The 14702-nt window shown below is 54.9% G+C and overlaps 3 protein-coding genes across 5 annotated transcripts; 1 reads left to right on the plus strand and 2 right to left on the minus strand.

Annotated features, from left to right (window-relative positions):
* Positions 1 to 1766: 1766 nt before the first annotated feature.
* CD63 (CD63 molecule) lies at positions 1767 to 4988 on the plus strand. 2 transcript variants are annotated; one of them, XM_045829542.1, is made up of 8 exons: positions 1767 to 1898; positions 2479 to 2555; positions 3430 to 3618; positions 3800 to 3874; positions 3970 to 4068; positions 4178 to 4318; positions 4570 to 4653; positions 4832 to 4988. In XM_045829542.1, the coding sequence occupies exons 2-8, from the start codon at positions 2490 to 2492 to the stop codon at positions 4895 to 4897; spliced, it is 720 nt and encodes a 239-aa protein (XP_045685498.1). In that variant the 5' UTR covers positions 1767 to 1898; positions 2479 to 2489; the 3' UTR covers positions 4898 to 4988. The 2 variants fall into 2 exon arrangements, with proteins under 2 accessions (XP_045685498.1, XP_045685499.1); XM_045829543.1 differs by having other exon boundaries at positions 1888 to 1910.
* A 772-nt stretch (positions 4989 to 5760) lies between these two features.
* Positions 5761 to 9960, minus strand: RDH5 (retinol dehydrogenase 5). Of its 2 annotated transcripts, XM_045829861.1 has the most exons (6): positions 9288 to 9960; positions 8364 to 8709; positions 7946 to 8204; positions 6667 to 6675; positions 6370 to 6533; positions 5761 to 6101 (listed from the first exon to the last, which is right to left on the minus strand). In XM_045829861.1, exons 2-6 carry the CDS (start codon positions 8671 to 8673, stop codon positions 5878 to 5880), a joined length of 966 nt encoding a protein of 321 aa, XP_045685817.1. In that variant the 5' UTR covers positions 8674 to 8709; positions 9288 to 9960; the 3' UTR covers positions 5761 to 5877. The 2 variants fall into 2 exon arrangements, with proteins under 2 accessions (XP_045685817.1, XP_045685818.1); XM_045829862.1 differs by lacking the exon at positions 6667 to 6675.
* A 116-nt stretch (positions 9961 to 10076) lies between these two features.
* On the minus strand, positions 10077 to 13626 carry BLOC1S1 (biogenesis of lysosomal organelles complex 1 subunit 1). Its single transcript, XM_045829863.1, has 4 exons — positions 13478 to 13626; positions 12696 to 12768; positions 10566 to 10698; positions 10077 to 10287 (listed from the first exon to the last, which is right to left on the minus strand). The coding sequence occupies exons 1-4, from the start codon at positions 13536 to 13538 to the stop codon at positions 10177 to 10179; spliced, it is 378 nt and encodes a 125-aa protein (XP_045685819.1). The 5' UTR covers positions 13539 to 13626; the 3' UTR covers positions 10077 to 10176.
* Positions 13627 to 14702: the final 1076 nt, after the last annotated feature.

Here is a 14702-nt window from a genome sequence, read left to right on the forward strand (position 1 = left end):
AGTAATTTTCCTATATAACCATACTGTCATCGTAGCTAAGAAAAATATTTTCTCACGTCCAATTCTCAGTTCATATGCAAATTTCCCCAGTTGTTCCTCAATATCTCTTCACAGCTGGCTTGTTCAGACAAAGAGTCAGGCAAAGACCAAGCACTGTACTTGGTTTTTACGTGTCTAAAGTTTCTCAATCTTGACTTCAGACCACCTTCGCTCCCGCACATCTCTCACCACATCCTTCCTGAGTACTCGGGCCTCCCAGTCCTGACTTGTGCTGGAGTCGCGACCTGCTCTTTGTTTACACTTGGTCTTCCCTCCTTCCTGGAACTGAGAGTTTGCTCCTTCCCTAACGTCACTTCGGAGAGTACCGCCCACTTCTGCGAAATTAATTTTTTCTTTTTCCTCCCTGGGCTGAGGCATCACCTGTCTCTCCCTCTGAGCTCATCCAGCTGACATCAGAGGTTTCTGTCTCTGTTTGCAGTGTGGGCTTGCTGGTTGAGGGCAGGACCACTGTCCTCCCACCCCTGTGCCTAACACATGCTTGGCATCTACAGGCAGCACAATCAAGAAACCCTCGAATACTCTTTTCTACAGCGTCTTTGATCCGATCCTCCTCCACAGCCTGTCTGCTGTGATAATTGGGGAGAAAGGTCCAGAATGGGCTTGGTGTGGCTTGCTAGAAGGTTGTGATCCTGGAAACTGGCTCTTAGCCCAGCCTAGATTTCCTTCCTTTTGCTCTCAGTTTCTTTCCTTCTCTGTGTACACACACGGAGACTCAGGAAGTAGTGTTTGAGACATGAACCTAGGAACCTAAGGGGTGGGGCCCAGGCTAGGGGTGTGGAAGTGTACTGGCTGGTTCTGTCCTTGGCCTGTTCACACAACTCCTCCTGGGGACCACTGTAGCACAGATGGGAGGAAGGCAGCTTGAGTCTGCCACCGCCCCTACCAACCCTCACCTGGCTTTGCCCTGGGGGATGAGAAGGGCCATCTACTAGGATGAGAGGGGGGAACCCAGGGGATATATGCCATGCCTTCCTTAGTGTCTGTCCCCACACCTCTGTCACTGACAGGCTGATCCAGGAGTGGTGGGAACACAAGACCTTGCCAATCCTTTCCCAGAGGGAGGGTCTCCACTGGGAAGGACCATGACCGGCTGGGTGGGGTAACTGGGAGAAGAGTTTCCTCCCCTTCTCAGTCCTAGAAAACGGAGAAGGGACTAACAGAGTGGGACAGGAACACCCACTCTAGAATGTTGGGGGACTCCCAGGATGTGAGCCTGGGGACATTCTGGAAGTGTTTATTCTGGCCCCGCCCGATCCCAGGGAGCGACAGCGCCCTCTGCAGTTAGGGATGGAGTGGGACTTGAGCAGAGATGGAGCCCTCGCAAGGGAGTGGGCTCTGGGTGGAGGACGAGGAGGCCTCTGTCAGACATCTTGTCACCCTGCTTCAGCTCCGCCACCCGGCCAGGGCACTCGTCCCTGCTTTGGCTCTCATACGCCTGCTCTGCTTCCGTGAACGTTGGAGAAGCAGGCGTCCCGCTCTCCTACCCCAGTTGGCACGGGGCTGGGGGTGCCATTTGAGCCCTAGGAACCCTGAGGTCCTGCCCCTGGTGCCCTCCCTCGGCCGGGGGTGGGCGCTACCTTCCAGGTCGGGGCCCACGTGGCCCACGTGGCCCTGACCCAGCGTGGGGCTCGGCCCTTCCCTCGGAGGGCGGACGGGTGACTCAGGCCCCAGCTGCTCGCGCGTCACATGAGGGAGGCCAGTGGCCACTGGGCGGACGAGGGGGCTGGGGCTGAAAGCCGGGGCGGGGCCGCGCGGCGGGCGGGGCCGGAGCCGGGGGGCGCAGCTAGAGAGACCCTGAGCGGCGGCGGGAGAGGAGCGCGTAGCCTCTGGGAGCTCAGGTGAGGCCGCAGGTCAGGACCGCTGCTTGTCGGAGGGGTGGGTCGCTGGCAGCCCACTCCTCCGGGTCTGCCCCCGGCTCCGAAGACCCGTTAAGCTATCGCCGCTCCGAGGCCCTCGCAACTTCGCAACTTTGAAAAGTTCCAGAGGCCCCGACGGGGCGGCGTGTGGTGGGGGTGCGGGCCCAACCTGTATTTTGGGGGTGGTTAGAGCGCAGGGAAAGTGACCAGCGGTCGGGCTTGGGCTGAGGACCGTTTTCGGAACGGGTCTGGCGGGGAGGAGGTGTTTAGTGCCTGGGGCTGGCGGCGGAGGGTGGGCGGCAGGCTTCAGCCCCTGCTCGCGCCCTCGGATCTGCCCCGGGCCGCGGGGGCGGAGGGCGGGTCCGGGCTGCGCGCGGTCGCCCCCACCCCTTTCGGGCAGCGAGGAGAGGGGGCTGGGAGACGTGGATCTGACCGCGGGTTTCCGGGTGGGCGGGGCCGGGAATGGGGGCCGGGCAAGGAAGGCTTCGAGGGCCGGCAGGGAGCCCGGAAACCAAGGGCCCCCTCGGCCAGCTCTAATACCGCTGCCCCCACTCTGCCCCAGGCCCGGCAGCCATGGCGGTGGAAGGAGGAATGAAATGTGTCAAGATCTTGCTCTACGTTTTTCTGCTGGCCTTTTGCGTGAGTGCGGTGGCGGGATGAAGGGGGCGCGCTGGCAGGCTGCGGGGAGACCTGGCTTGTAGTGTGAGGGTTGAGGAATGAAGAATGTAGGCAGCTGGAGACCAGATGTGGAAGGAAAGCCTGGGGAATGGCCGAAGACAGGACGGCCATCTCCTCCTCCAGCCTTCAGAGACCTCTGAGGCTGGTATGGATGAGAGTGGTCAGCTTGGATGTGCGGCACCTCACCCTAACTCCTCCTGGCTCTTCCTGTCTGGTGACCCAACCACTTGTGATAGGGGCAGTGGGGCAACCAGCCAACGGCTGATGGCTATCGCTATGCCACAGGGCCACCCTGCTCTCCCCACCCTCCTCTGTCCTTTCTCTCTTCTCCACCTCTTCATCCCTCTCCATTAAATTTTCCCTCTTCACTCCTTCCAGCTGATTTCAGGTGGGGAGAGGCTCTGTTCACCTCACTTTGGTCCTGCCCTGGGTTCCTGCCTTGAGAGGCCACTTTGTCCAGGGAGGGGCACACTGCTCTTAACCCTGTCTCCTCCCTGGCCCAGCTGGCCCAAGGCACCCTATTCACAGCTGATACAGATGAGTTAGGCACCGAGGATAGTGGGAAGGCAATTCTGGGAGCCCGTGAGGCCCCTAGGAAGCAGCTCTTGGTTAGGAATATGAGCCCTGGGACCAAGGCTTTCTGGGAACTTCTCTTTTGGCATTTGATCGAACTGTGGGCGAGGATGGGTCATTCCCCTCCCCCAGTCAGATTTCCTGGAGGGGCGAGTATCTGTCTCTCCTGGGTGGGGTTATTCTATTTCCCAGATACACCCTCAGCCCTCCACCATGATGCGCTGGGGGGTCTGGTCCCACCCTGACCCTGCACTCTTTGCAGGCCTGTGCCGTGGGGCTGATCGCTGTGGGTGTAGCGGCCCAGTATGTCCTGAGTCAGACTATCAGCCAGGAGGCCACTCCTGGCTCTGTGCTGCTTGTGGTCATCATTGCAGTGGGAGCCTTCCTCTTCCTGGTGGCCATTGTGGGTTGCTGTGGGGCCTGCAAGGAGAACAACTGTCTTATGATCACGGTGAGTGGGCTGTGGGGCCAGTGTGGGGGTGTGGGACTTTTGTAGAGGGGCCTTAGGAGGGTGGGTGCAGTGAGGTGGGTAGGTGAGGAAAACCTTGGTGAGTGTCCCAGACACTGGTTGGGCCACAGCAGGCCCCTCTCACCCAGACTCCAAACCTGACTCTCGTCCTTTGTGCCTGCAGTTTGTCATCTTCCTTTCACTTATCATGCTGGTGGAAGTGGCAGCAGCCATTGCTGGCTATGTGTTTAGAGACAAGGTAAGCAGGGAATAAAGGGAGGGCCCTGTCTCAGAGGCCCGGCTGTTCTGGGACCAAGGTTCTCCAAGTTCTGACCTCAACTTTCCTACTCCCAGGTGATGTCAGAATTTAATAAGGACTTCCGGCAGCAGATGAAGAATTATCCCAAACAGAACCACACAGGTGTTTCGATCCTGGACGGGATGCAGGAAAACGTGAGTAGGGTTGCTGGGAGCAGGGGTGATGGGGGAATAAGATTCTTATCTTCATTATCGAAGGTGGAGGTTCACTTAACCTCCCCCCCATATTTTTCTTTCCCCCCAGTTCAAGTGTTGTGGGGCAGCTAACTACACGGATTGGGGGAACATCCCTCTTGAGCCCAAGGGCCGTGTCCCCGACTCCTGCTGCATCAATGTCACTCAGGGTTGTGGGATTAATTTCAAAGTGAAGGACATCTATACCGAGGTAAGGAGGAGGCTAAAATGAGATAGCAGAGGGCTTGGGAAACTTGGGAAATGTTTCCCAAGAGGTGAGCGGAACCAGGGATAGAGGTGGACATAGTCAGGGCTCAGAAGTTGGGGATCAGGGATGGGGAGGACATCTGGGAATTGTAGGGGTGAGGTGAAAGATGTAGAGGGTGGCGGAGAGACAAATGGACCAGGGGAGGGGGTGGGAAGTTTCTCATGTCCTTGCCCTGTGTGCCTGCCCCCCTTCAGGGCTGTGTGGAGAAGATTGGGGTCTGGCTGAGGAGCAATGTGCTGGTGGTAGCTGCAGCAGCCCTGGGCATTGCCTTTGTGGAGGTGAGAGACACCCTTGAGACTCATTCCAGGGCATCTGGGGCGTAGGGGCTGTGGGAAGGAGAGTGCTGAGCAGGAGGTACTGGTCTGGGGAGGGGAGCCCAGGGTGTGTTTGGGTCTCTTAGGTGGTTGGGGGTACCTTGTCCTTCTGACTCCTCACGACCCCCGTCTTTCCCTCTAGGTCCTGGGAATTATCTTTGCCTGCTGCCTTGTGAAGAGTATCCGAAGTGGCTATGAAGTGATGTAGAGGGTCTGGTCTCTTCAGCCCCTCATCTAGGAGAGTGGGGTAGTATACTCCACATTTTTCAATTAAACGGATTATTTTTTCAGGCTGAAAAGCTAGTCTTGGTTTGTCTTAATGAGTGATACCTTATCCTTTTCTCTCCTCACCCGTCTTCCTGTACTCTGGGACCTTGTTCTATTTGCACCTCCAGGAAAGAAAGGCCATTTTGGAGGGTGTTTGGGAAAGGTGTTGGCTGGCCTGGCCTTGGAAGTGGGGATTGGGAGGGGGCTGTGGCCCTGTCTCCCTGTCCTGTGCTGCCAGGCTCCGTGCTGCAGCTGTCACGGAGCCGTCTCTGCAGAAATCAGGGATTCCCCTCAAAGGTCCTACCTGGGAGGGGTCAGTCCACATCTACAGTGGATATCTTCTCCCTGGGCTTCTGTCCTACTCAGGGCCTGGCAACTTCCTCCTCCACCCAGGGGCCTGGCTCTTTTTAGGGTGGTGATGAATTGCTCTGACACCTGTGTGACCAGTGTCATCCTTCTTGATTTAGATGATAGAGAATTTAAATGGGAACTGCCTTGTTTTTCCATGGAAACTACCCAACCTGGCCCTGACCTCTCTTTACCACCTTCTCTTCCCCCACCAAGAAAAGTATGTAAGGGCCATTCCCACTCCAAACACTTCATGAACTGCAACATTACTCCATGTAGAAAATAAAGACGTCCAAGAGTGCCCTCTGGTGGCCATTTAGGTGCAGCGTCAAAGACCACCTAGACATGCAAGGCAGCCCCTTTACGCCCTCCAGTGGGCGCTAGTTGTTTTGCAGGCACTGAACAGGCGACCCTGGGCAGTAAGTCAGCCTAGGGTAGTTAACACTTAAGAGTACCTTCATTTCTGTCTACTTTTATTTTTAAAATACACATTTATTGAGTGCCTGTTTTGTGTCAGGCACTAGGCAGTACCAGGGTGGCGGCAGAAATAAAGATCTTGCTGGAAGGCTGGATTCAGTAGGCTGCCTGGGCTGGCTTGGGAAGCACCTGGGTGAGCACGGCATCCACCAGGCTGGCTGGCAGGTAGGAGGCTGGCAGCCAGAGCAGCTTGGCATCCCAGCCTGGGCTATAGCGGGTTCTGGGGTGACGGGCAGTCAGGGCATGCTCCAGGCACCTGCTCACCTTGGTCAGGTCTGGGTCACAGATCAGGTTCATGACACGCTGCTGCACTTTCAGGTCTGCAGCCCAGTGGGTGGTTATAATCAGTGCCCCATGCCCACTCCAGCCCATTTCAGGCCCTCCTCTAGGTCCTGGGGCTTGAGGTGAGAGGAGTTAGTGCCATCGCCAGTTTGGGGAATGGGCAGGTTGCACAGGCCTGGGTGTTCTATGGTGTCCCATTCACCCTCAGCCCCTCCCTGACTGCCCTGCCTACTTCCTCCCAGCAGGCGGGTGCAGGGCTGACCTTTCTGGCACTCTCATTTCCCCCCTAGGGGCCCAGCTACTCACACTTGGCAAGGAAGTCATCCCCATAGAGTGCCTGTGTGGATGGAGGCAGCCGTGCCCAGCAGGCTTGCAGGGCATTCTCCAAACTCTCCAGATTTGTCACAGGGGTTCGGAAGAAGCCAGGCTCCACGATGGAGACTTGTACTCCAAAAGGAGCCACGTCCCTCCTGGAGTAGGGGGCAGAGGGAGGTTTCTGGGCTTTTGCCCTTATATGGGGGGGGATGTTCAGGGATAAGTTGGGGGAGCCTAAGATAGGAAAGCTGTCAGACCAGGGACAGGGGTCTCAATGATAAGGTATACCTTGCTGTCCTGGGATGAGGCAGTGGGGACAGAGGGAGGGAGGTAATTTTGAAGTTTCTTCCCTCTGTATCCTCTTCGACAACCTAGAGCAGGAGTCTGCAAAGTCCTTAAAAGACTAAGTAAATATTTTCAGTACTGCAGGGTTAAAAATTAATATTACGAAGGCATTTATATAACCATTTAAAAGTGTCACAGCCAGACCTGGCTGGTATAGCTCAGTGGATTGAGTGCTGGATTGCTAACGAAGAGGTCCCTGGTTCAATTCCTGGTCAGGACACATGCCTGGGTTGTGGACCAGGTTCCTGGTGGGGAACATGTTAAGAGGCAGCCACACATTGGTGTTTCTCCTCCCTCTTTTTTTCCTCTCCCTTCCTTCTCTAAAATTAAATAAAATCTTAAAAAAATAAAAATGTTGAAACCATTATTGGCTTACTGGTGGTGGCTGCTCAGATCTGGCCTGAGAACTGCAGTTTGCCAACTGCAGACCTAGAAGAACCTGATTCCTTTGCTCCCAAAATACAGAAATCCAACTATAAAGTATGTGTTCCATGATGCCAGCTGGAAAATGAAAAAACTGAGGGACAGGGACATGCCGGAATGTCGATACTGAAATTATTTGCTGAGTGATGGTGACAAAGCAGGCTTCCTTCAGAAGGTGGGCTTGGCTTGTGGGACTTCTGCTCAGAGTTCAGGATCTGCTCCTGTGTTGTCCTTGCCAAGTGTCCACTGCACTCTCACGAGACTTGGAACATCACTATCTAAAGATGAGGGGCAGCAGAATAGCGTGGCCAGGCTCGGAAGGCAAGCAGGCAGTTCCAGTGGTCTGGGGTAAGGTGGGTTCCTCTGAGGGTGCTAATACCTACCCGATAGGGTTGCTGGGAGAATTAATACAAAGATGTTATGTAGAGGTACCAGCTCATCCTAAGTTGTTATCAAGAATAACACTAATAACAAGGACAGCAGGCTTTGGGGGTATTTTCCATGTGCTAGGTTCTGCTGGGGCTTTACAGGTATCTCACTTCACTCTCAGCACCCACGAGGTAGGTCTTTTCCTCCTGATTTACCAGATGAGGGATAAACTGGGGTAAAGAGAACCAAGCTAGTAAGGTCGCAAAGCTCACATGAGAGGCTGGGACTTGAACCCAGGCCTCTAGTCTAAATCATGCTGAGCCCTAAACTGTCTTTTCTGAATATTCTATGATGAGTTTTAATCATCTTTGCAGGGTAGATGCGAATTCTTTTGTGAGTGGCCTGGGAGCTTGGGGCCCTGCCCCCTTACCTCAGGCTGTCCGAGAAGGCCTCCAGGCCAAACTTGGAGACACAGTAGCCCCCACCATTTGCTGCCAGGCGACCCAAGACGCTGCTGATGTTAACCACCCGGCCCCGGGCTTGCTGTAGTAAAGGTAGCAGGGCGAGGGTGACCCTGATGGGGCCCAGTGTGTTCACATTCAGCACCTGGTGGAAGTCATCTTGCGTCAGCCATGGCGTGGGCCCAATGGCACCTGCCACCCCAGCATTATTCACCAGACCGAAAAGCCCTGCAGGGAGATGGGACACAGAGGGTGGGTGAGGCACTCCAGTAGCCCCTCTCCTTCCTGGGAGGGCCTGAGCACATTCCCTCATAGTCCCTCAGGCTTCCCACAGCCCCTGTGAGGGAGCACCTGACACCATGTTCCCAGTGGCCCAGTCACACTCACCTGTTTCCCCAACATGGGTTTCCACCCATTTGGCTGCCCGCTGGACACTCTGGGGATCAGTGACGTCCAGCAGGGTGGTGTGAAGGCGAGAGGAGGCCACCTGCTGCAGGTCCTCGGCCCCCGAGGGCGTCAGGCAGCTGGCCAGGACTCGGAAGCCTCTCTGGTCCAGCCTCAGTGCCAGAAGGCGTCCAAAGCCAGAGTCACAGCCGGTGATGAAGACGAAGGCATCACTGACTGGCAGGCTCTGCCAGTCCCTGAGCAACCACAGTGCTGCCCAGAGTAAGACCCCCAGCAGCAGAGGCAGCCACATGGCTGGAGCCAAGCGATCTGCAGGTGGCAGCTGACGCTGGACAGGAAAAGTTGTGTAGTTTACTCTGGCGCTCAAACCCTTCCCCTTAACAGTGTCCCTAGCTGCAAGTCTGTGGCCTGAGCATTTATCTGCCTGTAGATAAATGGAAAATTATACCTTATCTAGGAAAAGCTAGGATCTGGGAAGACTCTCCATTTGTGGGTGACAATGAACAGTGGATGAGCCAGGTCCCGTGTGCAACCCTGCTGTAAGGGGGCAGAAGGGTCTTGTCTGCTGTCTCTGGTTTGCTCTCTGGCTAAACCAGGGGCATCTGAATTCTATAAGTGTAAGCTAGCCTTGTTTTAGGAAACACATAGGGAACAAAGAGCTCTGCATTTCGGTCCTGGTGGCCCTAAATTTATTGTGTGATCTGAGTATCTCACTGTGTCTCTGAACCTGTTTTCCCTTCTGCAGAGTGGGACTAATATCTACCAAGACCACTAGGAAGTTGCACAGGATCAAAGGGGAAAATATGTGAGGAAGCACGTTAAAAGCTTAAAGCTTTGAGTTTTACCAATACTTGTAAGATCCTGCAAGTCTTCTCCCAGCACCCCAGCTCCCAGTGCCCTGCTTACCTCCTCTCGGAAAGTTAGCAGGTACTGTAACACTGGAAGCTTCTTCTTTTGCTTTGTTTGAGAAACTTTGCTCCCGGCCTCCCTAGGCTCTCACCTGAACTGCAGCTAAGGCCAAAGTCCTCAGAGGGTGGACTGGGCACCAGAACTATTAAGTGTATGTGAGGGAGGACTTGGGGGAGGAGTCAGGGAGGCTGAAGCCTGCTGGCTGAAGCCAGGGCTTGGCACAGGCAGGCAACCAGGGCCTGCCCCTTCTCGCTCTTTTCCAGCTGGGGTTTCTGACTACCTCTGACATGGACTCCCAGGAGGAGGGATATATCAAGTTTGGCAGCTGCCTCTCCCTGTTGGTGACCTTGGACCTGTCATTCCTCCCCCTTCCCAGCCCCAAAGCACCTCCATGCTTAAGAGTTTATCTCCCACCTGGTCCAGACTCATGACACGGCTTAGCACCAGGCTGGGAGAGGTCATGGGCACGTGGGAAGGCAGAGCACCAGAGCCAGGACCAGGCCTGCTCCCTGTCTGATTTCTCCCCTGCAGGAAACTGAAGTCCTGAGTTAGGGTGCTTGGGGCAGGGCCCCCACTGTGACCTTCTCTGGGGAAGTGAGGGAAACTCCCAACCTCTGCTTACCCAACAGACACCTGTACCAGGCCTGAGAAAGGGAAGTTGAGATAGTAAGAGGAAGATGGCTCCACCCTCCACCCAGAAGGTGCCAGTCCCTCAGGGAAACAGTCTTGCCCCTTCCATTCCCACCCTCCATGCTGAGCTAGGAGCTCCTTGACATGTACCAAAGAGAAATGGAAACTTGTGTTTTATTTGTGGCCTGTTAGCTTCCCTCCTGCCCCATGGGGAGGGCGCAGGGGTAGGAGCTGGGCGGAGGAGGAGGGGGAGGGGCTAGGATGGGGCAGCCTGCAGCTGCCCCTTGTAGACGTACTCCAGGGCGGTGGCAATGGTGCGCATGTCCAGCTCGATGCTCCGAGCCCAGTTCTCCACGTCCCCGATTTCCTGGGAAGGGGAGGGGGTGGGAGTCCATAAATCAGGGTGGGTAGAGTGTGGCTCTAGTGGACGGATGGGGGCACGTTCCACTCACCGCCTACATAGGGCTTTGCTTGGACCCACCAACTGCCTTTCCCTCTTTCTCGAGCCTCTCTGACACTGGAGCCATAGATGGGATTTCTGACTCCACACCCACTTCTTCCTTAACCCCAGGCCTGAGGTGACCCTATTGGAGGTGGTCAGTGGGGGCCCAGGATGGTGCTGGTGATGTGAGGAGCGTGGCCCACCTTGAGTGCCTGGTTGAAGTTCTCCACCATCCCGATCCATTGGCCTGTCTGCTTGGCAAATTGGGCAGCCTGGACCTGTAGGGTCTTCACCTCGTGGTCCAGCTTTCTTTGGTTCATGTAGGCCTGGGCCACACTAGAGGTTGGAGGAGGGAGGAGGTCAACTCAGCCAACTAGTGGGAGTGGTCTCCAGGACTAATATCCTACTGCAAGAATGGGAGGCCAGCCAGGGGTCAGGTGGGAAAACCTGTGATTTTGACCATTACAGGATGCGTAATACACTAGTACATGCAAATGAACCCAGCTCCTTCCCTGCATTCCCAGGAGACCCTAGCTGGGAGCTGACAAGTTTCTGAAGCTGGGTGGGGCAAGTTAGGGCAAATCTGGTAGGAGAATATCTCTGAATAAAACACCGGGAAGGAAAAGGTGTGTGAGGAAGCTGGGAAAATCCAGCAGCAGGCACACATCTGGTAGTAATTGGAAACCCAGGGATCTGTGCAAAAAGTTCAGAAAGGAACTTGGGCCGCTCCCTGACTCTGGGGTGGGATGGAAGAGCAACCCCCTCCCCAGGAACTCAGGGTCCAGAGAGAATCTCCCAGGGATTGCTTCTTGGCTCTTAGTCTCTCTCCCAACCTTTCTCCTCTCGCATATAAATGAATGAACACACATGTGCAATTTCTCCCTTCCTTCTGCTCTATGCAATAGTTTTTATTTTCTCCTCAATCAAGGTACTGGCTGTGGTTACCATTACTGCCATGAGGTTGCTATTCTCAACTTTCTGCCTGCCCCAATTCCCCCTAACCCCCTCCAATAATTGTACAATAATTGTTCTCTTATTGGCTGGTGAATCTTTCATTCTCCACCCCAAAGCTTTGGGTCAGCAGGGAGACTCCACATCCGGTACTCCCACCCACTGGAATCTGTGGGGGCTGGAGAGGGCACGGGGTTAGGGTGTGGGGTTAGTGGGAAGGACACCTGACAAGGGCTGAGATAGATGGGGCCTTTGTGTTCCTTTCTGGGGAATGAGAGGGGCCGTGGGCAGCAACACAAAACCCTTTCTAATCTGGCTTTGGCTTAGCTGCCCTCTAGACTGAAAGTGGGGTGGCCTCTAGCAAAGGAAGAGGAGAGGGAGAAGCCTGGGCCAACCTCACAACAGAGCCAGGAGGCACCAACATGGGAGGGAGGAGAGGGGGTAGACCCTGTCTCTTCTCTCTGGGGACAGCTGGGCCACAGTAGGGGATGGGGTAGAAGCTGAAGCAGGAAGAGCAGGGGGCTCCCAATGTTTCAAGATTCCTCTGGGAGTTTCAGAAACCCCAGTTTTTCCTATTGATCTCCTGTTTTCCGTTATTCATGCTGAGTGACAGGAGAGGCCTGGAGAGGAGGGAGATCAGGCCCCACCCACAGCCTCGGCTTCCCCTAATCTTCCCCAGACGTGAGTAATGGAGACAAAAGCCCCTGCTTGGCTCACTTGGGTGACTCAGTCTCTGGGTTCACAAGTATGCCATTCTATTTGCCCTACAGAATCATCATCTCTGCATTCTCTTCAGTCACTCAAGGTCAAGAGACAATATTCTTTGCTCCTTCCCAACTTTTTGGTTGTTAATGGCATTTTCATTTAGGACTGGAGCAGGAGGTGGTCCCTGGAGACCCAGCAGGAAGTGCAGAGATAGCCTGGCTCTGGTGTAGCTCCTGGCACAGACTCTGCCCTCACCCTCACCAGCTGTGCCATCTCTTTCCTGCCAGCCGCTCTCCAGGCCTGCCAGAGGGTGGGAGGTGGAGGAGAGGTGGTAAGCTGTGGTGAAGGAGGGCACCCTCCCTCCCACCAAAGTGACAGCTGGACTTGCATGGGTGAGGGGAGGGTGGGCAGATGGCAGCAAGTTGTGAGCACCAGGGAAGTTAGGGTGGGGAGGGGGAGATCTGGCTGCTTTCCAAGCAACTGCAGCTGTTCCTCCCTGCCCCACATTACCGGTCAGAGCTGACTCAAGCCTCTCTCCATAAACTTAAGCTGGGTGGGGGAAGGGTAAGAGAAAGGGTGCAACATCTCATCCCTTCCAGAGTAGTCTGCTCGCTAGACCTAGCCTGTGCCCACATCTGGGGTGGGGGCAGCTGGTGTTGGTGGGGAGAGGTTCATACCCCACATTGAGGTGATCCACCAAAGCTTCTGTCAGGCAGGTCGCCGCAGTGATTGCCTCTCTTCTCCTCTTTTCTGGAGGGAGGGAGAAAGGGATTGGAATGGTGACTTGGTTTTTTAAGGGGTGATGCTGAAGGTTTCCCACCCCTTCATGACATTAGTTGGGAACATCTCAACTAATCTCAGAGTACAAGAACTGAAAAGACCTCTGCCAAACATAAACACCTTTCATTTTAGAGGTGAGGAAGCTGGTGCCCTGAGAGGGGAAGCCACTTGCCCAGGGACGCCGGCGGTTCAGGGGCAGCGTCCAGGACTCCAGACTCCCAGGCACTCTGTTCCCACTTTCTTGGCCTAAGGATTGATAACTCCAGGATTCCAAGCCTAGGTTCAGGAAACAAGCTCCTCACGCCCGTTTCCGTGGTTTCAGGCCTCCGAGAATGCCATCCCTGTCGGGTCCCCAACACCCTCCTCCCTTCAGGAACGTCCCTTCCCACTTCCACAACGAGAGGCTGCTTGGACCAATCGGCGCAGCGTTCCATGAGCAGGGGGTGGGACCAGGAGGTCAGGGAGTCCGAGCGTGGTGGGCGTTCCGAGGGGGACAGGGGAGTTGCTAAAGGGACCAGAGCCCGTTGGCACCAAAAGGAACCCCCACCCCCCGACTCCTGTGCCCACTAGCCCGCGCTCTTCCCTGGATCTGGGCAGTTACTCGAGGTCCAGGCTCAGGACTGAGGTTAGGCCGCGGCAGAAGAGAAAACGGCAGACACGACGATACATATCGGCTCACCCTGTAGCTCCTTGCGTTCATTCTGCTTAGCTTGGTGTTCCTTCAGCAGGCGGGACAGCATGGCCGCGTCGGGCTGGGAGGCTGGGGGCTGGGAGGCGGGACACGCCCGGCCCCCTGTGACTCCAGGAGCTGAACTGCAGCCCTCCGCTCCCGCGGGGGCAGGGTCACGTGCCCACACTGTCACGTGAGGCCGGGATTACCCCGCCCCCCCTCCCCCTTTTGAGACAGGTTGGCAGGTAGTGAAAATCTTTCCTGGGAAGAAAGGGAGTGGTAGAGGGTTGGGGGAAGGTGAGTTCTTGTCTTTATTCAGGGTTCACTTTTAATGGGCGTTGGAAGAAGTTTTTAGCACTCACACTGCAGGGACAATTTTAAACATCTCTTTTGGATTGTGGGGGTTGGGAGGGAGGTTGGTTTTGCCCGCGGTCCCTCACCGTTTGGTTGTTGCTGGACCAGAGGCTATCTGGTCTCACTGAAATTCTTTTCCTTCCTGGCCTTTCCCTCCGGGCAGCTCGGCCAGTTCTCAGTTGATTGGCAGCTCCTTCCCTCTAGGAGGGACTGCTTTCTTTCCTTTTCCAGCCCTCTCACCACTACCGAGGTCCCACAGCGCTGGGTGATCTTTGTAGAGAAACAGCGTTTTAGGCACTTCGAGCGGCCTCCTAGGGAGCTTTGCTAATTTGACTGGCTAGTACGGAAATGTGCATGCAATTCCATTTCCTTCTGTGGTCAGGGAATGCAAACCCATCTCAGTCTCACGAGAAGATTAAGTGCTGCTGTCAAAATAAAAGGTAAATTATATAACACCTCTCTGAACTAAGAAAAATGCTTCCAGGATTAACTCCCAACAATAAAAAGTTATAAACATCATCAACATACTCTTGCTGTTGCCACAGTCTCTCTTGGTGTACCAGGCACTAACATGCTGGGTGACTTTGGGTGGGTTGCTTACCCACTCTGGATTTGGGTTTTCTCCTTAGTAAAATAAGTAAAATATAGTGAAATAAAGGGGTTGGATTAGAACAGTGATTCTGAACCCTGCCTAAACATTAGAATCACCTGGGGGAAGTTTTTAAAAAAATGCCCTGGCCCTAGATTAATTAGGTCACTGAGGAGTGGAGCCCCAGCATAAGTACTTTTTAAAACGTTCTTCAGGTGACTCTAAAATGCATTGAAGGTTGAGAATCACTGGACTAAACCATATCTAAAACTACCTCTAACTTTGGCATTC

The sequence above is a fragment of the Phyllostomus hastatus genome, unplaced genomic scaffold (genome assembly GCF_019186645.2).
Source record: "Phyllostomus hastatus isolate PE091 unplaced genomic scaffold, TTU_PhHast_1.1 phas_scaffold_93, whole genome shotgun sequence".
Taxonomy (NCBI): domain Eukaryota; kingdom Metazoa; phylum Chordata; class Mammalia; order Chiroptera; family Phyllostomidae; genus Phyllostomus; species Phyllostomus hastatus.

Bases quoted from the DNA above. Each gene is read 5' to 3' on its own strand.
- CD63 (XM_045829542.1), top strand. From the start codon at position 2,490: ATGGCGGTGGAAGGAGGAATGAAATGTGTCAAGATCTTGCTCTACGTT. The intron at 3,875-3,969 runs GTAAGCAGGGAA...TCCTACTCCCAG, and splicing joins GCTATGTGTTTAGAGACAAG to GTGATGTCAGAATTTAATAA. The intron at 4,654-4,831 runs GTGAGAGACACC...CTTTCCCTCTAG, and splicing joins TGGGCATTGCCTTTGTGGAG to GTCCTGGGAATTATCTTTGC.
- RDH5 (XM_045829861.1), bottom strand. From the start codon at position 8,673: ATGTGGCTGCCTCTGCTGCTGGGGGTCTTACTCTGGGCAGCACTGTGG. The intron at 8,205-8,363 runs GTGAGTGTGACT...ATCTCCCTGCAG, and splicing joins AACCCATGTTGGGGAAACAG to GGCTTTTCGGTCTGGTGAAT. The intron at 6,102-6,369 runs GTGAGTAGCTGG...ACTGGGCTGCAG, and splicing joins GGATGACTTCCTTGCCAAGT to ACCTGAAAGTGCAGCAGCGT.
- BLOC1S1 (XM_045829863.1), bottom strand. From the start codon at position 13,538: ATGCTGTCCCGCCTGCTGAAGGAACACCAAGCTAAGCAGAATGAACGC. The intron at 12,769-13,477 runs GTGAGCCGATAT...CCCTCCCTCCAG, and splicing joins TGAACGCAAGGAGCTACAGG to AAAAGAGGAGAAGAGAGGCA. The intron at 10,288-10,565 runs GTGGGCCACGCT...TCCCCTTCCCAG, and splicing joins ACTTCAACCAGGCACTCAAG to GAAATCGGGGACGTGGAGAA.